At 36.3% G+C, this 26,371-nt stretch overlaps 1 protein-coding gene across 1 annotated transcript in view; it reads right to left on the bottom strand.

The window, feature by feature from the left end:
* RYR2 (ryanodine receptor 2) overlaps positions 1-26,371 on the bottom strand; it is an 809,907-nt gene that overhangs the window by 66,534 nt on the left and 717,002 nt on the right. The window contains exons 82-88 of the mRNA XM_069571617.1: positions 25,606-25,685; positions 21,364-21,440; positions 20,437-20,510; positions 10,652-10,732; positions 9,453-9,541; positions 7,940-8,068; positions 373-477 (exon numbers count right to left, since the gene is read on the bottom strand). Coding sequence (XP_069427718.1) covers positions 373-477; positions 7,940-8,068; positions 9,453-9,541; positions 10,652-10,732; positions 20,437-20,510; positions 21,364-21,440; positions 25,606-25,685 — 635 coding nt within the window. The remainder of the gene's footprint in view (positions 1-372; positions 478-7,939; positions 8,069-9,452; positions 9,542-10,651; positions 10,733-20,436; positions 20,511-21,363; positions 21,441-25,605; positions 25,686-26,371) is intronic.

The following is a 26,371-nucleotide window of genomic DNA, read 5'->3' as shown; positions in this document are numbered from 1 at the left end:
ATTTGGAGCATATTACGAATCCTCTTCCAATTATATGTCTGGATGAGAAAAATTCCAGCAAGTAATCATTGAGATGTGGGTCTATGAAGGACTGTAAAATGTACAGTGTTTGGCAACTATACTGTTTTATTTCTCCACTATAGTCAATTCCTTTACCTTTTATTATCCAATTTGAATAATGGCTCCCACCTATTGTCAGTTTGCATAAAATTCTTTTATTAAAAAAAGGATTTTTAAAAAAATGTCATGTAAAAGATGTATAAAGAAGTCATCTAAGAAAAATAATATTCTGACATGGGAAAGTGTGTTTAATTTGCCAATGATCACAGTGTACAGTGTCTCACCTAGGCTGACAGAGGACAGTGACTTTACCTGAGACAGCTTCATCTGCATGTGGGCAAATACATGAAGAAAACCCACCACAGCATCCCAGAGCCTGCTGTGAGCCAAACTCTGCTGGTTTCCAGTGCAAGGACCCTGGGCCAGAAACAGACAAATAACAGTCATTCCTGATAAATTAACTGCCAAATTAAACTTTACAATAATAGATTTTACTTCAGCAACAAGTGACTGGAAGAGAGGACTGCACTGAAGATACTGACAAGATGTCAAAATGGAAGCTTCACTTAAGGACCTAGAGGTGGGGATAAAAGATATAACTGAGCAGGACCCTCTGCTGCTGCTGCTGCTGCTAAGTCGCTTCAGTCAAGTTCGACTCTGTGCAGCTCCATAGATGGCAGCCCACCAGGCTCCCCCATCCCTGGGATTCTCCAGGCAAGAACACTGGAGTGGGTTGCCATTTCCTTCTCCAAGCCATGAAAGTGAAAAGTGAAAGTGAAGTCACTCAGTTGTGTCCGACTCTTAGCGACCCCATGGACTACAGCCTTCCAGGCTCCTCTGGGATTTTCCAGGCAAGAGTACTGGAGTGGGCTGCCATTGCCTTCTCCAAGAACCCTATGAGGCCCTCCCAAAACAGATCTCCACCTTCCTTGGCCTTCCTTTTGTCTGTAGGGAAACTTTAGTCAAAGAATAAATTTAATCAAAGAAGGGGAAAAATGCAGAAAGGAAAACAGGCAAGACAAAATAATAATACTTCAGCCATTAAACAAAGTCAAAGACCTTTAGTTCCTTCTCAAGGACAACAGATAATACTCTGAGCCATGTCCTCTCAGCTGTTTGGCAGAGACTGAAACTCCTACCAGGTGGGTGAAGTTAACTGTATACTGCCCACCAACATGCGGACCCAGACAGGTTGATAATGTTGACTCCCAATGACCTCACCACTAGCCAATCAGAAGAACATCCATCAGCTGATCACACACCCCACAAGCCCCCTCTCACAACCTGTCCATGAGTTGATCACACACCCCTCAAGCCCCTCTCTCAACCTGCCCACAAGCTGATCACACAGCCCACAAGTCCCCTCTCTCAACCTGTCCATGAGCTGATCACACACCCCAAAAGACCCCTCCCTCATCCTATCTTTCTAAACCTTTACCAGAAAGCCTTCAGGGACTTCAGGCCTTTTAAGTTCTGGCTGTCATAGACTCCTTATTTGGTGCCTGCAATAAATGCTGCACTCTCCTTCACCAGCACCAGGTGTCAGCTGATTGGCTTTATTGCACACAGACAACCAGACCCTAATTTGGTTCAGTAACAAAGACAGGAAGTGCCAAATATCTTCATATTCCACAAGTAAGGCGCTAGATTCAGTACCTGCGAAAGGAAACTAAATAGATCTTTCTAGCCTTAAGACATAAAGATTTTGAAGTTGAAAAGGGACAGACTTTGCAAAGTGCTCTTCAACCTCCACGCCTACAGCAGTGGGTGAGGACAGGGCTACCCTTGCCTTCCTTTACACCAAGAGAGAGAGGAGGCCTCAAGAGAGCCATCAGGAGTGCTTGACTTCTGTCTTCTGAAGTAGGGCAGCAATATCATTTTGTAATCACATAGGTTAGGGGGTCCCCAGAGAAAGAGAACCAGGAATATCTTTTTTGATATAAGAGACGCCATTTTGGCCTGAGCCATTTTTGTGATCTCAGCCTGGTCACAATGCTTACCCTTGGAGAGATCTCAGTAATCAATGATCTTAGGGAAACAAAGGAACACAGGAATAGAGAAAGGGCAGTCAAATGATAGTGCAGTGAAAATAGAGTTTCAGTTCCTCCTCAAAGGAGGTACATAATCTGATACAGTCCTTGAGTTTTGCTGGTGAGAGCTAAGGCCTTCACCCAGGTGGGGGACAGAATGAGGACATCCCTCCTGACTTCAGTCAACTCTGTCAACCTCTGAATTCTTCACTGCTGAAGCCTCTTCATGAATGTGCATGTACCCTTAAGCTTAAAACTTTCCCAATTTTGCTGTTTGGAGAGACACTGCTTTGGGAAAGAACCCTAGTGTTCTCCTTACTTGCTGCAAGTAATAATAAATCCTTCCTTCCCCCAATCTTTGGTTGTATCTATTGGCTCAACATCCATCAAGAGAAGAACCTAGTTTTTGGGTAACAGCTTGCTATTAGAAAGTGTAAAAGATGGAAAGTAACAAAAAATTGATTTCTTAAGTGGGAGCTATTCTGTCCAAAAGGACTTTGAAATATTGCCAAGCAAACTGTCTGAAAGGGTAATGTGATTTTCAGAGGTGGATGGGGGCCACCAGATGAACAGAGATTGTGGAATAATTTGAAACTGGAAGGGAAAAGACACCTTTCCAGGCACTGGAAGCAGTAGGAGAGTCAAGCCCCCTCATCAGAGGAAGAATATAATATGCCACCCGGGTGGCCGGGCCACAGTGCAATCCTGAATTCCACGTGCCTGGAGGAAAACCTCCCTCCCCTTACTCTTCCTCTTCACAGTTCCAACCCTGAGAAGGCCTAGGCTGGCTCGCAGCGGGAGGAGGAAGAACAGATGCCCCTTGGAGAGAAGGCAGAGAAGCCCAGAGCCTACTTCTTGCCCTCCACGCTCAGCCCACAAGGCCTTTCCAGCATAAAATCAGGCATGAGGGGAAGTGTTTCTCTGACGGGGAGTTTTAAATTGGGTAAGAGTTTAGTGGATGGTGTCACCGTACAATGACTGAAGTGAGACAATTCTTGTGACAAAGTGACTGAAGGAATTGTATTTATCTGAGAGTGGCTGGTGCACAAGATCCATTCAAAGAGGGATAAAGAAATGGGCTACGGAGCAAGTCTGAAGAGACGGTGGGGAGAAGGAATCACTTAACTTAGAGGTTAACACGTTCAGTGTACCTGGCCAAACTGATTTTACAGTGTCTCAGGATTTCACTGCGGTCCATTGTCGGCCATGTGCCCTGTGCGCTTGCTGTAGAGAGGAAGCCAATTCCGACTCCATGCTGGAACTGTTTCTTTGACTTGCTTTTTGTTGCTTTTGTTATTACTATCATGCATAATAGCCTGCCGAAAAGGATCCTGACCCTCTGCCTGACAGTAAAGTAAAATGCCTTTGTTCAACTCGAAAAGAGTTGAATGGAAGAGATCAGCACATCCCTTTCAAAGGCTGAACCTTCCTGGAGTTGTTGCCCAAGACTGAAGACCCTTTTTCTTTACTTCCTCACTGCCTCTCCCTCTCTGTTCTGCCCTTTGACTTCAGTTCCTCATTGCTTCTTTCTCTCTCTCTGATTCTATAAAAGAACCTGTCACCTGACCACAATAAGATGGTTACTTTGAGAAATTAGTCTGACATCTTCTCAGTCAGCTGGCTTTCCTGAAGGAGGAAACAGAACAGGCTGTATCTTGAAAGCAGGGCTCCATCTTGGGCCGGACTGTGGACTTTGAGCTATATGCCCAGTATCTATGAAAATGACATACCAATGGAAAACCAGACCCCCTCATTTATTCAGTGCCCGTAACATAAAATCCTTGCTACTATTATATAGAGAATGGATCAACAACAAGGTCCTACTATATATAGCACAGGGCACCATATTCAATATACTGTGTTAAATCATAATGGAAAAGAATATGAAAGAGTATATATATACATACATATATGTGTCTATATGCATGCACACATATGCATAAACAGGTATATACACATGCACACGTGTACATGTATGCATATGTACATGTGTACATGTATACACATGCACATATATACACATATGTGTATATATATATAAAATGCTGAAGAAGCTGAAGTTGAAGTTGAATGGTTCTATGAAGACCTACAAAAGCTTCTAGAACTAACACCCTTTTCATTATAGGAGACTGGAATGAAAAAGTAGGAACTCAATAAATACCTGGAGTAACAGGCAAATTTGGCCTTGGAGTACAGAATGAAGTAGGGCAAAACATAACAGAGTTTTGCCAAGAGAACGCACTGGTCATAGCAAACACCCTCTTCTAACAACACAAGAGAAGACTCTACACATGGACATCAACAGATGGTCAATACCAAAGTCAGACTGATCTTATTCTTCACAGCCAAAGATGGAGAAGCTCTATACAGTCAGCAAAAACCAGACTGGGAGCTGATTGTGGCTCAGGTCATGATCTCCTTATTGCCGAATTCAGACTTAAATCGAAGAAAGTAGGGAAAACCACTAGACCATTCAGGTATGACTTAAATCAAATCCCTTATGATTATACATTGGACGTGACAAATAGATTCAAGGGATTAGATCTGATAGACAGAGTGCCTGAAAAATTATGGATAGAGTTTCGTGACATTGTACCAGGAGGCAGTGATCAAAACCATACCCAAGAAAAAGAAATGCAAAAAGGCAAAATGGTTGTTGACAAGGCCTTACAAACAGCTAGAAAAGAAGAGAAACTAAAGGCAAAGGAAAAAAAGAAAGACATACCCATTTGAATTCCAAGTTCCAAAGAATAGCAAGGAGAGATAAGAAAGCCTTCCTCAGTGATCAGTGCAAAGAAATAGAGGAAAAAAATAGAATGGGAAGACTAGAGATCTTTTCAAGAAAATTAGACATACCAAGGGAATATTTCATGCAAAGATGGGCACAATAAATGACAGAAATGGTATGGACATAACAGAAGCAGAAAATATTAAGAATAGGGGGCAAGAATACACAGAGCTATACAAAAAAGATCTTCATGACCCAGATTATCATGATGGCGTGATCACTCGCCTAGAGCCAGACATCCTGGAATGCAAAGTCAAGTGGGCCTTAGGAAGCATCACTGCGAACAGAGCTAGTGGAGGTAATGGAATTCCAGCTGAGCTAAATCCTAAAAAATGATGCTGTGAAAGTGCTGCACTCAATATGCCAGCAAATTTGGAAAACTCAGCAGTGACTGCAGGACTGGAAAAGGCCAGTTTTCATTTGAATCCCAAAGAAAGGCAATGCCAAAGAATGTTCAATTGCACTCATCTCACACGCTAGCAAAGCAGCCAGGCTTCAACAGTATGTAAACTGTGAATTTCCAGATGCTCACGCTGGATTCCGAAAAGGCAGAGGAACCAAAGATCAAATCGTCAATATCTGTTGGATCATCAAAAAAGCAAAAGAGTTCCAGAAAAACATCTATTTCTGCTTTATTGACTATGTCAAAGCCTTTGACTGTGTGGATCACAAAAAACTGTGGGAAATTCTGAAAGAGATGGGAATACCAGACCACCTGACCTGCCTCTTGAAAAACCTGTACGCAGGTCAGAAAGCAACAGTTAGAACTGGACATGGAACAACAGACTTGTTCCAAATTGGGAAAGGAGTATGTCACCCTGCTTATTTAACTTATATGCAGAGTACATCATGAGAAACGCTGAGCTGGAGGAACAACAAGCTGGAATCAAGATTGCTGGGAGAAATATCAATAACCTCAGATATGCAGATGACACCACCCTTATGGCAGAAAGGGAAGAGGAACTAAAAAGCCTCCTGATGAAAGTGAAAGTGGAGAGTGAAAAAGTTGGCTTAAAGCTCAACATTCAGAAAACGAAGATCATGGCATCTGGTCCCATCACTTCATGGGAAATAGATGGGGAAACAGTGAAAAAAGTGTCAGACTTTATTTTTTTGGGGCTCCAAAATCACTGCAGATGGTGATTGCAGCCATGAAATTAAAAGATGCTTACTCCTTGAAAGGAAAATTATGACCAACCTAGATAGCATATTCAAAAGCAGAGACATTACTTTGCCAACAAAGGTCCGTCTAGTCAAGGCTATGGTGCTCAAAAGGCATTTATGTTTTAGTTCTTTTAAGAAGCCATTTGCTGTTTCTATAAAATTCACTTGCTTGTGAATGTCAATCAATAAGATCAATCAATCTTATTATTTAATCAGGACAGTTCACACCAAATGTGATATTGCTCTCTTTCTAGACACTGATGAGAATATTAAGGCAATAATGGAAGCCAAGAAGATAAGGAAATAGGAACCCGAATGGTCTGGACTGGATTTAAAACTTCACTTGTGTTTGAATAAAGAAAAGTTATAAGAATTATCAAGTGTGGCTTTCCCATTTTGAAATGCTAAAATAAGAATCCTCTTCCCTGCCCAAGGAGAAAAGAGAAAAAGTGAGATCCTTCCAAGGTATGAATACAGAGGAGAGAGTGAACCTACGGGAGGTAAGGAGTAGCATGCTTCCATCTTTCCTCTGCACCACTCAGCCCTGGTGGCTTCACTTGGCCATGAAGAGTTCTCTCTTTCATTCTACAGATACCTGCAAGTATGCCAGGCTTTGGAGACACAGTCTGTTATTTTTACTTAACCCTTTCCCCCTTAAGACTATGTCTTGTCTGACAAAACAAACTAAGTTTCTTCCTCCTATTTTACTTTTGTACATGACACTTCAATCACAGTGATGGAGTCAGAGCAATATTAGCCATGGACACAAGTCTTCTAGAAAATGGCAAAGTCTTGCTTGCTGAAGAAAGAAGCATTTTATAAACTCTTTTAAGAATCTGCAGGTCAAAACTAGAAGTCTACCCCAAGAAGAATATAAAGCAAATCAATGTAAAAAATGTATATTATTCATGGGACTTGAAAATTTTACCTATAATTATCACATTGTATTACTATATAATATATTCATATATACACACATATATGTATACACACACATAATGCATGGACAGAGAATGCAGCCTGCCATTTAATTAAACAAAGGATGCTGTCGCCATCAAGCCAGCAACCATTGCAGCCACCCAAATGGTGTACCTGAGGGGATTCAGGATGGAGAAAAGCAGGATCCAGGCCCTGAGAGTTAAGGTGCGTATCAAAGGAATGATTTCAGGGAGACCAGACTCATGCATCTTCCCATACATAGAAAAGCACAAAATTCACTAACTTCAGATTTTAATGGTTTTCTTTAATTGTAATCTTTTGATGTTCTGACTAGTTTATTTATTTATTGCAAAAAACTACATATCCTGGCTCCTCCCTTACCTTTTAGAACAGTTGCCCAGAACTGAGAGGCTGCTCCTGGGTTTAAGTCCTAAGTAAGTCCACCAAATAAAACACAACTTCCAACTTTTAGATTGTGCAATATTTTTTTTTCAGTTGACAACACACACACACATTAAAGTGAAGTTTTTAAATGCTCTTTCCCTTTTTATAAGGTTTCTAAAAAACTCCCTCCTCATTTTCACAAGAATACTATAAAAAGTGGTTTAAAGTTCTGCCCTTTCTCCTTCACTTCTCTCTCCTTCTTCGTTAATATTTACTGAGTGCTTATTATATACACTAGGTATTGGAGATATGATGCATTCAACCTTATGGTTCATGCCTTGGTATCTTATGATAGATATCTCAATCCTGCCGGTGGTAAAGCAAGTTCATTCCATATAACTTTACATCTCATTTTAAATGACCCATTGGCTAAGATTCTACAGAAGGGGTCGTTAGGAAACGTGGATGAGAGCAGGAAAATAGCCATGCTGCATTTTTCCAAGGAATTTAATGCTAACCAGTTGACTCTTTTTTCTCGTTCTTTTTCAAATAACAGAAATGTTTAGAAGTTTACCTGAATGTACTCTGTAAGAGTGTTAAAGACTTGTTTTGCCACTTGAATAGCTTTAGAGAAATTCCTTTGTCCTTGCTCATCAATGACATCTTTCCCAGAGTAATACCAATAGAAATCACTAATTGATTCCTGAAAAAAATGAGATGATAGGATTTAGGATTAAGGCACATTCAGAAACTATCAAAGACCTGTCCAGTTTTGGACTCTTTAAAGGAAATCATTTTAAATAACAGATTGGAAGCAAACAAAAATATCTGTGAAATAAATACTATTCTCAATGGTTTTCCTAAGCATAAAATACAGCAAATCCTCCCTAGATACAAATAACATCTGGAGAGAAAACAAGCAGAAAACTTAGCTTTAAAAATGACTTTTTGTCTCTGATGACTTTGAAATTCGTAAACATAAGGATTCATAACACTAATGCATATTTATCCATAGAGCAGTTAAATATTACTATGTGAACACAGAAATTAGATAAATCATAGAATATAGACGTCTAGTCTACCTTTTCTCCAGTAAAGCCAGTAACATTTCTTTAATGAGAATTTCAGAATGTTCTTGACTTGTATTAAGGCCCTGGAAGAAACTGGTTAGATTCCTTATAAATACTGACAACAACTGTAAATAAACATCTAAATATGATCGATCTGTCCAAACAGGAGGTTTTCAACAATAGCTCACATTTTAAAGGAATTTTAGTTGCCTAAATGAATAATATAATTTGGGCTACTGTGTAAATCACATTCAGGTCTTGAGATATTATTTTGAAAGTTACAGATACATTTTCAGCAAAGCTTCTTGATATATTTGCTTCAGAACTAGCCTTTTCTCCATTAGTTTTAGGTAAGAGTGTTGTGCTTTTCCATATTCAAAGATTAAGCAAGAAACAGAGAGCTTGTGATTTTAAAAGTACTACACCTGATTTCCTTCTAAATGAAATGAAAATTAAAAGTATAAAATTTTATTAAGAGACCTACACCTTCAGATTCAGTTCTAGTAACATGGAGAACATTACTACAGTATTGAAGATATTTTTAAGTGATGGAGTGTTAGGCTGCATTTTTTCATCAGACATTTGGAGAGCTGAAAAGAATTGACCTTAGGCTCTTATATTTAAGTGTGTGTTAGGTAGTTTGAAAGCCTTTCTTTCCCATTTTCAGTAATGTTTCAAATATTCTTCTCCCATTTATTTATCAGCCACAGAGGAAAGAAAAGAGCATGTTCATGCTTTACAAATTGAAAAGGAATTAAAAATGTCATCCAGCTAAAAACTGCAGGGAAAAAATATTCCCACTTATAGAAAGAAAATAAAGTAAGAGCCAGAATCAGAGGCAAAGACAACAGTGGCAGTTTCAGTCTAATATCTGAGGAAAGACTGCGACCAAAGACAAAATACCTCAATAAGTTTTGACCTCATAAGTCAAAACACATTATACCATGTCAGTTTCACAACTGCCATATCATGCCAACTAGCCAACGTTTTAATTGCTACTAATATAAAGCAACATACCTGAACTCTCAGAAGGTAGTCTACAGTAGAGATGATTATGTTGACAGTTGTATTATTGCCAGTCTGAGTTCTCAGATAATTTTGAAAATCTACAGATAAAAAGATGTTATTAAAGTGTATTCAAAAATTTAAAATGAATTCTTTGAATAATTCTAAGAGCAAATGATGTCTACACCAAAATCACTGCAGCTTCTGTAGTATTATATCTGATAGTTTGAATTATTTATATATTCCATAAAAAGTAAGCATGTCAAAAACAAACCCAGGTGCTTCACAGAATATCAATATTTAAATTTCACCTAAGAATTCACCTGTTTCCTGATTCCTTGCTCTAGAGCTCTGGGCATGTGAATGACTGAAAAGGACTTCCATCCTGTAGGGTGGAGTAATTAAATGATTTATTCCATAATCTCTTGTTCTTCAATACCGTGTTAAATGTTGGGGAAAGAAAAAAAAATCAAAATAAAGCTGCTGCCTTCACAGATGCACAAGTCTGATGGAAAGCTCAATACATACGATACATAAACAACGAATGGAAATACACCATGGCAAGTTACATAGTGAAGTAGCTTCCCCCAGTTAAAGAGAAGAGGTAAAAAAGAAATAAAACTACATATGTCTCCACAGCTATTTATTGTATTTAATCTACATCTTTCTTCACAATCTGAATCTTTCTATCAGCTGTCTTCTCCAGCATGAGCACAACTAATAAGAATTATGAAATTCATGTTTTGAAAGTCTACATTGTAAACAAAATTTCCTGAGATTTTCTTTATATCAAATATGCATACTACATTTTTAAAACCTAAAAATTGTCTTCAGGCAAGTCAATTTTAATTAAAAAATAGCATATATGTGTAAAATGTACAAACCAATGCTATTCTAGAGCTTTGCTTTTCAAATTATTGATTGTACCCATATGCTATTCAAATGGGCTCCCTGGTGACTCAGATGGTAAAGAATCTGCCTGCAATGCCATTCAAGCAATAGTGTATTAATTATTCCTTTAGAAAATTCAGCATTACCGTAGTTTTATCACTAAAAAAATCTCTCTTTAGAATATCAACACCTTAAAAGGATTTATTTAGAGGGGGAAAAAAAGAATTAAGTGAAATCACTAGCAAAGCAGAGGCTCCTGTAATTACTGGCTTCAAAATGCTTATTGCTGGGTACCATGAATGGTTTGGGGTCTCACAAACCTGAGTTGTGTCCCTCACAAAGCAGTTGCAAGAAGCGGAAGAGGTCACAGGTGAATTCGTCATCCTGCAGAACCTTTTCTCCTGCAGGAAGTCCAGAGGGACCCAATGTTATCAACCACTTTAGCCTCAACCTCCCTTTGTATCCCCACCTCCATCAAACTTGCATGTTCATCTAGCATCGTCTGAACCAAAAACAGTCACAAATCATAGCCACTTTTCTATCTGAAGCTCTTAAGATCATGCGCTTGACAGATAGATGCACTTTTTCTTGGTAAGAAAAGAACATTTGACTCTTAAAAACTCAGATCTCTCTCTGTTAAAAGTAGCAGCATGGGTTTGGCAACATTTTAGAAACAACCTGAAGAGGTTTATAGAGATTTGAACTTTTCCCCCCTTTCTATCTTTCTTTTTGTGTAGGATCTCTGCATCTCTTACAAATGTGGAAGTTAAATCTGCTTTGTTCCTAGAGTCTGACCAAATGTTTCAATACAAATGTGTTCGGTATATACATAAAACAGGGCTATAAGTTTCTTGTATTCACATATTAATTAAGGGATTTCTGTGAAAATTCCAAATGACTAGAAAATGTTTCTTAACTCATTTCAAAGAATTCTCTCATGAGCTTGTCCAAATAGAGCACTCATTGGTTGCAGCATTCCTTCCAGAGGAGGAAGAACTGGTAAGCGGACCTAACTCCACATATCAAACCAAAAGAAAGACTTTGCTGACTCTGGCTAAGAGAGCTAACCCTAACAGAGCAGCGTGCAAAGGAGGACATCTCAGCCATTGGAGGTGTTCTGCATCATTCAACACTACCTACATGTGTGGGGGGCCAGGATGAAGCCTTAGGAAAGGGCTCAGATATTTCAGCTCTATTTCAATATAAATGTACCTTGATCACAAGTTACTCTGAAAGCAAAAACACAGAGAAGGAAACAAACAAAAAACCAGCACCACACAAATGAAAGCTGAGTTTAAAAGCATAGAGTGTCCATGAAAAAAGCACTGTCAACATTATGAGTGTATGCTCTGGAATCTCAATTTGTTTGGAAAGCAAAATGACAAAAAACATACAAATGTTGTTTGGCAAGTGAATGAATATACTCATGTATTTAAAAAATAATAATAACAACTTTTCAGACTGGAAATACTTTGGGCTAGGAAAGAAAACTATGCAATGATCATGTGTTTACTAAAACTGAAATTATGAATGACCATAATGATAGAGAAGTGATGGACTTACCAGTCTGCAGTCTGTGACTTTCAAAGTGAGAGGCTTCATATAATGGGAGGGTTAGGAAGCAAAACCATTTTGAAAACTAATATAAACATTAAAAAAAGTACATAAAATCACTGTACTGGTTTCCCTATGAGCCTGCAAGATATGATATTTGGTGACCAAACTAAGATCACCATGTCTATAAATGTGACATGGCAAATCTAAATGTTTAAATGTGTGTTGTTTTGAATCTCAATACATGGCTGATAAGCCCATTTCTCAGTGTTTACATTCATGACAGGATAGGAAAAAAGGAACAGTCTAGACTAATAAACAAACGAAACTCTTCACTGATGACACTTTGTATCATTTCATAAAGATACTTTAAAATGATATTTAAATCAAAATATTATGAGTTAGTTACACAGACTTATTGACTTTTTCCTTGTTGAACCCATCTAAAATGTTTTGTTTTTCGATTTTCAGAAAATTGAATCAATAAAACCAAGGACATACTATCAATCTTCATAACTTCAATGTGGAATAAGTAACCCCTGGTAGAAAGTATTCAGAAAAGTTAAGGCTGAAATAAATTAACGTGTAGTCTACCAGTGTACCTAGAAATGCTCTGTACAATGCACAGTAATTTATAACGTAACATTTTATTTTTTGTTGGCATGCACAGTATCTTTTAGACTGTACACCAAAACACACACAAGTGACTTCACTTACGGTGGACACGCTGCACACAGCAGAACAAGAGAGAGAAGGGAGGGGAAAGGGGGCAGGTCAAGCCTTCATTTGCCATCAGGCGGTACCAGGTTATTGACTAGGGTACTGCTGGTTAATGAATACATTCCTATCTGATTAAAATGCTGCCATTGCCCATGCTGCCTGTAGGTGGTGCAGGAACAAAGATGGAGGATGGCTTTATGTCTGCAGAAGGTACAGGAGCACCAGTCTATTTCGGGATGTGCGCAAAAGAAATTCCATTGTAAGATGGAAACTAAGGTTAATAAGAAATAACGAAATGGAGTAAAATGTAGTTGAAAGTGCTCTTACATTTTCAATATCTTATTTGCAATAGCTGCATGATGGCCAAATGCAGCTATTGTGAAGGGCACTCCTTTGGTTTTGTTTTCAATTATAAAGGGCTTATCATGTCTAACTCTGTAATAAAGGGGAAAGTTATTTCAATACTGTTGTGATGATGAGTTTGTTCCTTGTACTTTAGGTTTCTCATCTATAAAATGAATGGAAAATGTATACTGTATACCTCACTGGCTCTACGTAATCTATCTGACCCTTTTTTTTTTTAATCAATTGTAGAAAGGTTAATATTATTAGGAACAGTGGCAATGACACTAAATAAAGATGGGAACAACATCCCCATGTGATAAATACAGTTACGTGAACTTAGGTGTTAAGAATGTTTATATTTTCAAAAAGTTGCCTTAATTTTAACGGACCAAATATTATAAAAAATATAAATTTTCATCTGAAAATAATATTAGGTAGACTTTATTTATTCAAGCTACCAATAAAAGTTATTCCTCTTTTAGAGATTTAATAAAATTAAAATACTTTAAAAGGCTTTTCTACTCCCAAATGGTTTATCAATTAATAAAAAAGTACACAAAGTTTTGCTTAAGTTCAATTAGAACAAAGTTGTTTTTACTTAGACTGTCCATAGATATAGCTCAACATTTGCAGACCTAGCTTGAGAAAAGATTTAATTGTTAATAATTATCAATAACTGTTACCAAAATTAGTGAAATAAATAAAAAGACTATTAAATATATAAACAATTGCATAAGCATCAATAGACTCCAGAAGACTAAGATCTCCAGTGTTGTAGGGTCTTGCTATGTCAATATCTCTATAATGTGGAGATTAAAAAGTGAGTAGTATGAAACATGGGACTGGCTGCATTGAACAATTCCCTAAAATCTACTGTTAAGTGGATCTCAAGAGGCCCCATTGTCATGGGAGAAATCATTCTGATCACAGATCTTTAGAGAACTTAAGTATTTACTTTGTATATGGAAAAACTGAAGGATAAAGGCTAAAAATACTTTTAAATAGTGCAAAGTTAGGTATTTAATTCCATGTGTGTAGGTTTAGTATCATTGCTTAAATGATCTAAAAATAGTTGCTTAAATAATATTACAACTCAAATAGTAAAGAATAAAAAATTTATGATTTATTCATTTGGTCATGTTTTGTGGCTTTGGGGATCTTAATTCCCCGATCAGGGATCAAACTCCTGCCCCCTGTAGTGGGAGCACAGAGTCCTAACTACTGGGTCGCCAGGGAATTCCCCAAGAATAAAAAACTTGAAACTGGATTTATAGCTAGCATTTAGTTAGTGACTATAGTGTGCTAGGCATTGTGCTAGACATATTTTCTCATCATTTCATTTCATGTTTGCAATAATCCTAAAATGAGGTGATATGACCCCATTTTGTGGTTTGGGAAACAACTGAGAAATTAAGTAACTTGACTACTATCGTAGAGCTATTAACAAGTAAAAGACTTGAATTCAGTAAACTTCAAGAAACACTCATTACATGACCCCTGTGTGCTAGGCACTTTGTGAGATGCTGGGGATAAAAAAGACTAATGGACACAATTCCTAACCTCAAGAAGGTCACAGTCAGGCAACAAACAGGTAATTTCTATACTGTATGGTCTCTCTAAATGCAGGGTGTCATAGTTCCTCCACTTCGTAAAGTTCACAGCAGTAATCAATCTTTGACTGACAATCATTTTGCCTATTGTTTATCTTAAATTGTGGACTCCTAACTTGTTTTCAATTTTAGAACCCAGGGAAAACCATATTTTAGACATGTGGCTTTGGAAAAATCAATTCACCTTTCTGACTCTTTTTTCATTATTTTGATATGGGACTTAACAATCTCCTGACTTCCATAATTCATAGGGCTGCTGTGAGAATCAAATTGGTTCAAACAAGTTCAACTGCTTTGAAATATGCAAAGCACAATAGGAATCAATGTGAAGTTTTAATGGCTTGAAGTAATTCCAGTGGGTTGTGAATATAATCAGTTATAATTTGATTAAATGCATTTATTTAAACTAAGGTAACAACCTAATACCATGTATAAAATGCATTCCTAGATAATAAAAATGACCACTGTATGAAATAAATTAGATAATAGATAATATGGATAATAAAATTAAAAGCTAGCAGTGGAGAAAAAAATTTTTTGCTTTCAAACATGAGTTCAGATTGTTTTTCTTATAGCCTTCTCTCTTCATTTTTTTCCTTTTTTTTAGCTGAAATATATATATATATATATATATATATATATATATATATATAGTCTATTTGGTATGCTAGCACTACTGAGAACGAGGAATCTGTGAATTTTAGTTAGTAGATTCTACTGGAAGCATTTTGAAGAGTGAATGTGGGAATTTAGATTCCAAGTGAATCAACACACAAACATAGTATCACAGAAGTGTTACTTATATAATGGCTCTCCAAGGTCTCAGAAAGAAAGCGCAAGTTCCCTGTCAGGGTAAAGAAGGTCCTTTAGGGTCTCCCACAAACTACCTTTCCAACCTCTAGTGAGTTCATTTCTTTTCAATGACACCAGGTTACTGTTCTCCCATATGCTTTGTACCTTAAACTTGGCATCTGGGGATCTCTTTCACTGGGATGCTTTTCTTTGCCTTCTTATCTACCAGATAAACTTCTACTTCAGGCTGTGTGTTACACCTATGATGATATACTTCCCCCAGCTCTGGCAGCTAAGTATCAGCTCAGTTTTCTTTTAAACAGAGGGCATTGCTCTGAAGTTGCTTATTTACAAGTCTCTCTACACAATACTCTGGATTTCCTATATAAATCCCATGTCTAGGACAGTACCTAGCACGTAATAGCCACTCAAATTTAAATGAGTGCTTCAAAGTTTAAAAACTACGCAAGGATGTTTAAAAAAAATCTATTTAGTGCCATGAACCATAGGCTTTCCTTGAAGAGAATATTTACACAGGAATGGGACAGTAATATAGTTAGGATCCAGATGGATACCAGGATCTACTGGATTCCATGTGGGGAAGTACCCTTGGGACAATCTAGGGTGGAAGATAGCCAATAAATAATTAAGCACAAAAAACACTAAAAAAAATTAGGGTGGTCAATATTTAAATATTGCTACAATTATCCTTTTGATTAATTAATTAAAAGGAAACCTTTTCACTCAACTTCACATAGACTTCATGAGGTCACTATAAATATATAGGCAAGAACCTCCACGCAACACATTACCAAATACAGGTGGAAATGTAATAATGTTTTATATAACATTTTAGAAAATCAAACAATTTCTGAGGAATCAGATCAGCTTCCAAATTTTAACTTGTTTATGAAGTCAAGGATCCCTGCAAAATGATTAAAAATATAATGCAGTGTCTTCAACTATATTCCAAGAAAATGTTTGAAAGAAGAAAAATTGCACTTTCAAGCTCATCATGAATTTGTAATGAGGATAAATGTTACTGAGGAGAAACAAATCAAAAATCCAAGGATGGAATGAAATTTCAAAAATTCATAGAAGTTTTTGGTTTTGAACTTCATTCATATAGTAAAATAAAACACATAGGACTAAAAAATATACAGAGAAGACAACACTGAGCACATCACAAAATCTAAACACATCTGAAGATTTTTTTTTTTTTAACAAGCGGCAAGTCCAGACTTTTGTATTGAGTGGGCCAAAAAGTTCCTTCAGGTTTTTCTGTGAGATTTTATGGAAAAACCAGGTAGGACTTTTTGCCAACCCAAGAGAAATGAGGGTAATTTAATAAGGTGGGATAAGGATACATGGCAAACTTACATGACAATGACAGTATAGAAAAAGGAATATCAACAATTAGTCCGATAGTCTTACACAGCTGTCCTGTATTTGTGGAACAGAGGTATGACCATGCTATGCCGTTTTATATAAGGGACTTGAGCATCTGTGGGCAGGAAGAGGGTCCTGGAACCAATCTCTCACGGATATCGAGGGACAGCTATATACAAACCTTGAAGGAGCATGTATTTCCTAATGTTATCTCAACTCAGATGGGGAATATCATGTGTAATCATAAAAAGCATAAAAGTGGTATTTAAACTTAACAGTGGATTCAAAAGTTGGCAACAGAAGGGCTCCTTTGAAGGGAGACATTAGGGAGCCAATAATTTTAACCTAAGCCAATGTATTGGACACAAAATAAGTCCCCCAGACTACTAGAGATGGGAAGGAAAGGGGATTGGCTTGTGGAATTGGCAAATTAAAGAGAGAAAGAATGCCTGCATTTTAGCCTTGATCCTGCCACATTGCTGTGTGACTCTGGACAAGCCATAGAATCGCACTTTGCCTCACTCTATTTATAAAACAGGGAAAACACCATGGGAAAGTCATAGGTATGAAAAAGTTCATGTATTTAAGTAACACATTTTCCATAGTGATATAATTTATGGTCATTTCATCATCAGGAACAGATTTAGCTTAATAAAGACAATTGGTTAGGATGGCGATTTGGCTCTATCAGATTATTTTCTCAGTCCTGAGCTTATACTGCGTAAGCCTCAAGCTCTGAAGCAATGAGATCACTAAGGGATTCAGATTTTTCAGTCTTTTCTACATTTTCCAAGAGGGATGACCTAGGTTCTTTCTCCTATAAGGGAACATACTTTTCTTAACAGTTGCAGAATCTTTAAAAGAATGGCCACGTAACAAAATTTTTAAAGTATGCCAAAGATAGAGTCAGTATAGGTGTTCTCAATCTGGGAAATAGTATCGTAATCATTAGAGCCAATGAGTTGTCATTGCACTCTCTCCTAACAGGCCTCTTGATGCAGGCAGCAGTGTGTATTGAGAAAGCACAACCTAATCTCTGAAGCCGTGCTGACACACAAAATACTGTTCAAGAAAATCTCATCCCTTCTTTATCACCATGATATGTCATGCCTTTTAGAGACTACCTTACAGTATCAATGCCATCTTTGTTATTATGCTAGCCTAAAGAGTAAATACTTGCTACTGTGACTAGTGTTCTTTAAATTTGATCTCAAGAATGGAAGTTCATTTCATGTTAGAGGGTTTTTAATATATGATATTTTCAAAGGCATAGAGAAAAACTGTAAATCTCTTAATAGTTGGAAGTGTACTGGAAGAGTCCAATAGCTAAAAGGAGACTCTACCATTCACCACCCACCCTGGATCAGCTTTGATTTTCCCATGCACCACTTGGTGCAGCCATAAAGCCACAGTATGTCCAAAACAGAAACGCCACAGGGAAACTATTGCACACATTCAATCATTTACACAATAGTTGCAAACACTGGGTCCACCAGAACTTCTTTTAAATGAAAGAACAGAACCGAACAAATCCAAAACCATCATTTAAATGCTTGTTGCCCCTTTATGTCTACTATGTTAATAACTACACATCCTCATAGGAAAGAAAAAAAAAAAGGAAAGCTTGATACATAAGTTTTAAAAGTAAAAGGATGCATAATGATGAAAAGTAAAGAATCTACTTGCTAAAATGATCTGGAAAAGGAAAAACACACAAAAACTGTCACTATCAAGACTATACATCAAGCTAACAACAAATAAAGGAGCAAATAAAGAAAAGGCAGTTGATTTTTAATAATTACCACGCTCATGAGTGATGACTGAGGAAGGGAGAATATACATGGACAGTTGTTGAAAGGAAAGGAAATGGGGAAAAAGAAAAGAAGTTGAGACATTGTTTTTGTTTTGCTGTTTGTAAGGAAATAAAATATAAACGTGTTAATCTATTTGGGCAATAACTTTTGTGTGCATCTTTAAAAAGAATAAACTAACCAAACCAATCTCATATTGAGAGATAGAACTAATTCTTATATCAGGGTGGCTGCTCTTATCAAGGTATTTCTGAATTGGGACTCACAGGTGTTATTCCAATCCATATCTGGTTAGACAAAAGTCTAGGAGGCCAGGAAAATGAACCTGTGTGGTCACTATTTCTTTGTGGGAGCTGATATAAAGAGTGAGACAGAACGATGAATGGAATTATGTTCAGAACCTCTGGTACATTAGGTAAAACTGCAGGGGAAAATAAAATTGATTTCTAATTCCAAAACAAGGAAGTCAGACTTTACATAGAGAACTGACTCATTTTTAGGCACTTTATAGCTGGAAAAACCCTAGGACTTCTGTGAGACCTTAAAGGCAATGCAGTTAATGGGATGTGGGCTTTGTAGTGGCTCTGAATTCTCCAGACAGGTCCAATAGGCCAGGAGTGGTAACTGGTGACACAAATGTTAGTAATGAAGATATTTAGCTTGATGTTCCTTTTCAGAATATCTAAGTAAGTTCAGAATTCTGCTGGTGACTTTTCCTGAAGGTAGCTAACCCAATTAAATAACCAATAATAATCAAGTATTAACTTGATGTCTGAACTTCTACATTCAAATGTCAAGCAGAAAATAAAATTACACAGGTGATATAGAAGCAGCAGCATTAGAATATGTATAAATGATCATCTTTAAAATACAGGAAGAAAAATGCAACTAAATTATTTTTCCTATTGTGAGAACAAAAATATACAGAGATAATTAGAAAGATTTGTTAATTCTAAAATATTTCAGAAAGGCAAGCAGACTACCAACGGCAGAGGGGAGAAAATTTATTTTTTTTGCAGTAAGCGTAGTTTTTTAGAAGACCCAATGTTCTAAAACTAATAATACATTGATAAGATGACAACTCCAAACCAGACAAAACAAACAAAAACAGATAAACACACGGGGCCTTACTCAAACTAAAATAATTTAAAAATCAAACACAAAATAATAAAAACAAATCAAAACCAAAAATAGAGAAGATACTTTTTTCTTAATAGATACCAAAATGAATGTGAAGGAACAATTATTTCTGCTTTAAATGCACAGTGTGCTAAATTTTCTAGTTTATACATCTATTTAAAGATAGAAAAACTCTATTATGTGGGTTATTTTTATGCACATGTACATTAAATGATCAGATTATTTAAACACAAAAATTACTTTTTAATTTATTTTCTTAAACAATTTGTACTTGCAAAGACATACGGATTTATCAAATAGAAGAACAACTGAGCTAAAAGGGATAGTGAAGTAAGAATACTGATGGCCTGAAGGCTCTGAAAGCATTACTATCCTAAGGAGACAGAATCTAGAAACCTAACAGTTTGCTAAAATGGCCAAAGGAAGTCAAACATTTTCTAATTTGGCTCATCCATGCACTTCATAATTTCAGATATAATTCTCTGATAAGGGTTCTTTATCTACTACCCAGCTAGGGGAAAAGTCACAGACAGTGGGTCTGGAATAAAAAGGAGTCAATTACCAACATGGAAGGTTAGGTCTGGGGTCTTGGATGTGACTTACGTGGGTGTCTAACTATGAACTTTTAAATGAGTCACATAAGCACGGTGTCCATTTAGATAACCTCACGTCTCTCTGTACTGGAAAGGTAATTTCAGGGAAGAAGTGGGGACAGGTGATCTTTTTAATTTAAGTGAGCAGTACCTGATCCTTCCTCAGTCACCATCCCAAGTCCTTCAGCTTTGTTTTGCCGCTCAAATGCATTTAGGTCGAGGACGCTGCAGTAACAGGGAGAAAAACATTTAGAGGACTAACAGAACCTTTCCTTTCTTCAGAAGGGCAAAGGTATATCATGAAGTGTGAACCAAATGTTATTATGCATTGAAAACACACCCTGACTCAATGTCTACCAATAGTGTTTTTTTTGTAGCAGACTACCTCTCCAGGGACCACACTGAAATGATCCATGTGAAAGTCAAGTATATGGCATAAATGGCTTTCAACTTGGTAGAACATTACAGAGTCAGCAGGCATACTGAAATATAATTATCATAATCATGTTTTTCCAGTTGGAATAGCTTCTCACATTAAGTATGTGTCAGGTTCTTTAGTCAAATGCTATCTGAATGATTTTAAATACTATAAAAACTACAAAATGATCATAAATTCGTTGGTTAAGGATCATTGTAGGGAAGATGAGACGTGATCTCAAGGCTCACAGATAAAATGAAATGGAATTTTATGGTTTTCAAAAATCATATAGTATTCATTTTCAAATATGGAGAATATACATTAATTCTCCAAGGTCCCTATTTAAGCACAAGGAAGACTATTTTAAAACATTATTAACATGGAACAAGTTAGTAATGAAGACATTACTAACATTTAACAGCAAGATAGAATATAAGACACTTGCACATTTTTGCCCCACTTGAAAGTGTGCTTGACCATTAAAAAATCTTCTGTGAACACAACATTCTAAAACAACTATATACTCCAATAAAAATTAAATTTAAAAAGTTATTTCAATAAAAAAATTTTCTGTGTATAAGTACTGTCAGTAATGTAAAACAAGTACTTTTGAAGATACAACCACTGAGTGGAACTAAAGCAAGGAGAGCAGGTGCTTACCTGCATGACTGCATCAGGCCAGCCAGGCTCTGAAAGAAGCCCACGTCCTTTTTCTCCTTGAGGTAGTCAAGCATTTTCTGCAGAAAATAGATAAACCACATGGTCACTGAACATAAATCTTATTTTTTGTTAAATAAGAAACAACAAAACATTCTTTCTATGCTAAAATAAAGATAACAAAATATCAGTCCATACAAACATGACCATGAAATAGTGACACGCATGTCACATCAAGAGGCTTGCACGTTTCTGTGCCTGTGCAGCAGGACACACCCATGGCTTAGAACAAGGGAGCTGCCTTACAAAACACCAGGAGCAGCATAAATATCGGGGAAAACAGTACCCTTAGTTCTCTTCAAGTCACTCTGTAAGTATTTGGAGATTCAGACAGTTCAAGTTTACTGGGAAGAAGGCCCATCTGAATGCTACTCACAGATTTCACTACAAAAGTGAGCTCCAGTGCAAGTTTGATGCATGACGCAGGGCACTCAAAGCTGGTGCTCTGGGACAACCCAGAGGGATGGGGTGGGGAGGGCGGTGGGAGGGGGGTTCTGGATGGGGGGACACATGTATACCCATGACTGATTCATGTTGATGTATGGCAAAAATCACAATATTGTAAAGTAATTAGCCTCCAATTAAAATAAACAGATTAATAAAAAAAAAAAAGTGAGCTCCTTAAAAAGCAGTCATCCAAGAGCTCTAACTACCGTATGCTGCTAAGACAGAAATTCAGTTTCCATTACCATGGTCTCTAAACTCAAGGAATGGTGGGAATCATTTGACTATTAATTTTTCTCCTCTGTTCTCAGAATGATGTTCAGATTCTGTAGTCAACATATTGGCTAAATATAAATTAAAAGATACTAACGCAATGCATTGCTGTGAGTATATTGTTACATGCCACAGGGAAACAGCTACTTCGAATGTGAATAGGATGTGCTGGAGGTTTCAAATAAGAAGTATATTCAAGATGATAAGAGAAACACTAAGAAAATAAAGTCACTGCTCTTCTCTGAATCTTAAATAGCGGGGAACAATTCCTACTATCACTGCTATTTAGACAGGGCTCAGCTAAGCAGTTAAAATGGTGGTAAGTAATCTTTTTCCAGAAATTGAGTTAAAGGTAATATAAAACTAAATATGTGAAGGCTGCATACACACGCACAAAGAGTAGTGTGTGTGTGTGTGTGTTTGCACACATATGGATACACCTAAACATGCGTAGATACATACAAATACAGACACATAACAACATAGCTGTTTTGGGGGTGTATGTGTGTGTGTGATAACTTACTGGTATAATTAACATGAAGCAGTTATTAATCATTGGTCTTTTAAAACAAAATGAACATGGCTTATATGACAAAGGAAGGTATATCTGAAGGTTTAGAGAGAAAATGAAAAGATCTATACATACAGTGAGTATATTTATTACATGATATCATTATATCATTTAATTATTAATCATGTAATTATCATGTAATAATATAATTATAAATATTTATAATTATTTATAAATTATAAATTATTTATAAATAATTATAATTATTACATGATATTTATCACATCATCTCGCCTTTTGACTCAAAGGATTCTGGAGATATATATATATATAATTAAGATCTTTTGAAGTAATACATAAGCTAAGGGAAACTATTTCTTGATCAGTATTGTGGAGAGATTAGGTAAGTTTTCTTTATTTGTCCTTAGATTTTAAAAAAGTCATATAGTCTTTTACCATGGAAATCAAAAAAGAAAATCTGTAAATTGGATAGGAAAAAAATTCACTTTTATTTTTATTAAATTCTAACTGAAATTTAGCATTCCTTTCAACACGTAATCTAAGCAACAAACACAAGTAGGATTAATAATGGCTATGATTTTGTTATAAAGATTTTGGATATTTTCCTATTACATTACAGTTGTTATAGCTACTTAAAAGTATGTAATCTTTTCTTCTCAATAATTATTAGACTAAGCACTAGATCTTTTGCTTAATGAATTCATAAGGAAATACACAACTTAAAAAAACCCCTGTTACATAACATTTTGATAACCACATTTCAAAATACTTTATTTCTTTTGTCAACCTGTGTAATTTTACTTCGTGCACTTATAAACATTACACCAAGAAGAGGCCAGAGATTTCAGTCCAATTATAACATGGTATGATTATATTTACAGTAAAAAAGCACACAATTTGAGAACAAGGTAAAGATGAATTTTTCAGTTCTTCTACTACTAGTTTGGCCAAAAGTATTGTTCATATTTTCCTATAAGAAATTACAGAAAATCCCAAATGAACTTTTTGGCCACCTCAATACTTCACCTAGTTCAAAACTTAGCCAATCCAAAAGAGGCCATCAAAATCTTCTGTTTTTCTTTTCTTAGACTCCAAGGTCTTCTTGGAGCATATTCATGGCTTTGCCCCACTGTAGTGATTCCCACCCTAGTGATTCTGGGGTTCACAACAACTTGAAGTCAAACATTCTAAGGTTCTCACTAGCCTTCCTTTCCTTCAATGAGAGAAGCCCTTTAACCTGCCTCACTAATACTTAGCCAAGAAAGAATAGTTATTAGTTCCCTGTTCATCAACTGTTCTTTCTCATATAGAAGCCAAGATATAAAAATAAGAGGTCTTAGTTTTAGAATAACACAATCTGAAGTTTATATTATATTTTTGGTGTTCAATGAGCATAAGAATCTTTTCTGTGCTCAGAGCCACACCATCAGGTGTGCCCCCAGAGTCATGCAGTACATGCTTGTCAGTCTGTTCCTGGTTTTTTTTCCCTAAGTCACTAAAAAAAAAATATATATATATATATACACACACACATATATATATATTTTAGTGAAGTAAACTTGATTTACAGTGTTATATTAATTTTTGCTATATAGGAAAGAGACCCAGTTATACATATACATACCTTTGTTTTATATTCTTTTCCATTACAGTTTATTGCAGGATAGTGAATACAGTTCCCTGTGCTATAGAGTAGGATGTTGTTGGTTATCCACTCTGTATACGGCAGACTGCATCTTCTAATCCCAATTTCTATTTCCTCCCCTACTCTCCTCCCCCTTGGTAACCACAAGTCTCTACATCTGTGAGTCTGTTTTCACTCTGTTTGTGGAATATTTTAGATTTCATATATAAGTGAAATATGGTGTTTGTCTTTCTCTTTCTGAGGTGCTCCACTTCTTATGGAAACCTCTAGTTGTATCCATGCTGATGTGAGTGTCATGGCAATATTTCATTCTTTTTAATGGCTGAGTATTACTCCACTGTGTATACGTACCACTTCTTATTTATCCATTCATATGCCAAGGGGCATTTAAGTTGTTTCCATGTTTTAGCTATTGTAAATTGTGCTGCTATGAACATAGTAATACATGTTTCTTTTTCAATTACAGTTTGTTCTGAATATATGTCCAGGAGTAGGATTGCTGGATTTTATCTTAATCCTATTTTTAGTTCTCTGAAGAACCTCCATACTGTACACACTTTTCGTAGTGGTTGTACCAATTTACCTTCCTACCAACAGTGTAGGAGGGTTCCTTTCTCTCCACACACTCTCTCACATTTATTATTTATAGTAAGTCACTCAGATACTCTTATTCTAACAAACTTACAGATCTTTGCATTCAGTTGTATAGAGACATTGCATTATCAAATCCCCAGTCCTGATAACGTCTAACTTTCAAACTGAATATAGTTATAAAACTTGGTTGGGAAGTGATTTTACCTTATTTTAGGGGAATGGAAAGATTTATAACTAGAAAAAATTCTGAACAGTGCATCCTATTTACATGTTAACCCAGGAGCCAGCTTCATACTAACAAAATCTCAAGAGTCAATTTATAGGAGGTATAACACTATAAGATGTGTTCCCAAACTAGGCTGCCTAGGTAAGGATATTTATATTTCACTATTAAAACCAAACAGCTGCGTTATGCTGACTTAGTCACATGAAATGCAGCATTGCAAATAACACCATATGACATGACTTCAGACTTCTAAAGAGAAATATTATCTATTGTTGCACCTAGAATCTGTGTTTATTGCGCTAACTAGAAGATATCTGGATACTAGGAGAAGACCATAAAATAAAGACATATTTTACATAGAAAGTGAAACAAATGTACAACCAATTGTTCTTTTAGGATGATTGTTCAACAGGATGACTATATGGTCCATCTACTTGAAAAGCACATCATGTGAAAGGCTTCATGACATACCTGCTGTACTGTAGAGTTTCCTCCATTTAAGATAGCAATTCCAAGTTTCAAAGTAGCAGCCACCATGGGTCCAGTTTCACCTTAAAAATACAAAATATAGCGCTCCTTGTATCTCTTCAATTGCTACATTAACCAGTTATATCTCAAAGTGTGCACTTTTAAAGTCCTTATCAGCTTCCTACAAATGTGTGTCATGGTGGAGAAGGACAGACTGACTCATATACCAAAACAAAATTAAAGAGTCATAGTGCATATTTTGCCATCAATGTTTTTACTAAATTCTGTGTAATATGTCCACGAACCGAAATTACATGAGAAAACAGAAAAAAAGAACAGGTAGAAACAAATGATTTTGAAGTACTGATACTTAAAATTATTAACATTTAAAACTATTCATGTGTAATAAAATAATATTGAAATGAACATAAGCCACTTAAAATTTTCTCCTTCCTCCCTCAAGTATGTTTGAACAACTTTTATGATTTCCATTTCATCACTTTTATCTTCATGTATTTGTAGTATTGCTTTATTAAGATGACTAGTCATAATTTTAAGTTATTCAAGCAATAATGACAAAATTTAAAATCCAACTTGTTGTCTATAATTTAGCATACTATGCTTTATTTTTAATGTAATTCACCTCCACTTATCTTAGAAATGAAACAATCCTTATATTTGGAGAGGAGTGTTTAATATCCACTATTACTTTTCCATTCCATTCAAATTAGAATAAAAAGTTTTCATAAAGAAGATGTTACTAATGGAA

The sequence above is a fragment of the Ovis canadensis genome, chromosome 25 (assembly GCF_042477335.2).
Source record: "Ovis canadensis isolate MfBH-ARS-UI-01 breed Bighorn chromosome 25, ARS-UI_OviCan_v2, whole genome shotgun sequence".
NCBI classification, from domain to species: Eukaryota; Metazoa; Chordata; class Mammalia; order Artiodactyla; family Bovidae; genus Ovis; species Ovis canadensis.
This window is presented reverse-complemented; position numbering and strand designations above follow the sequence as displayed.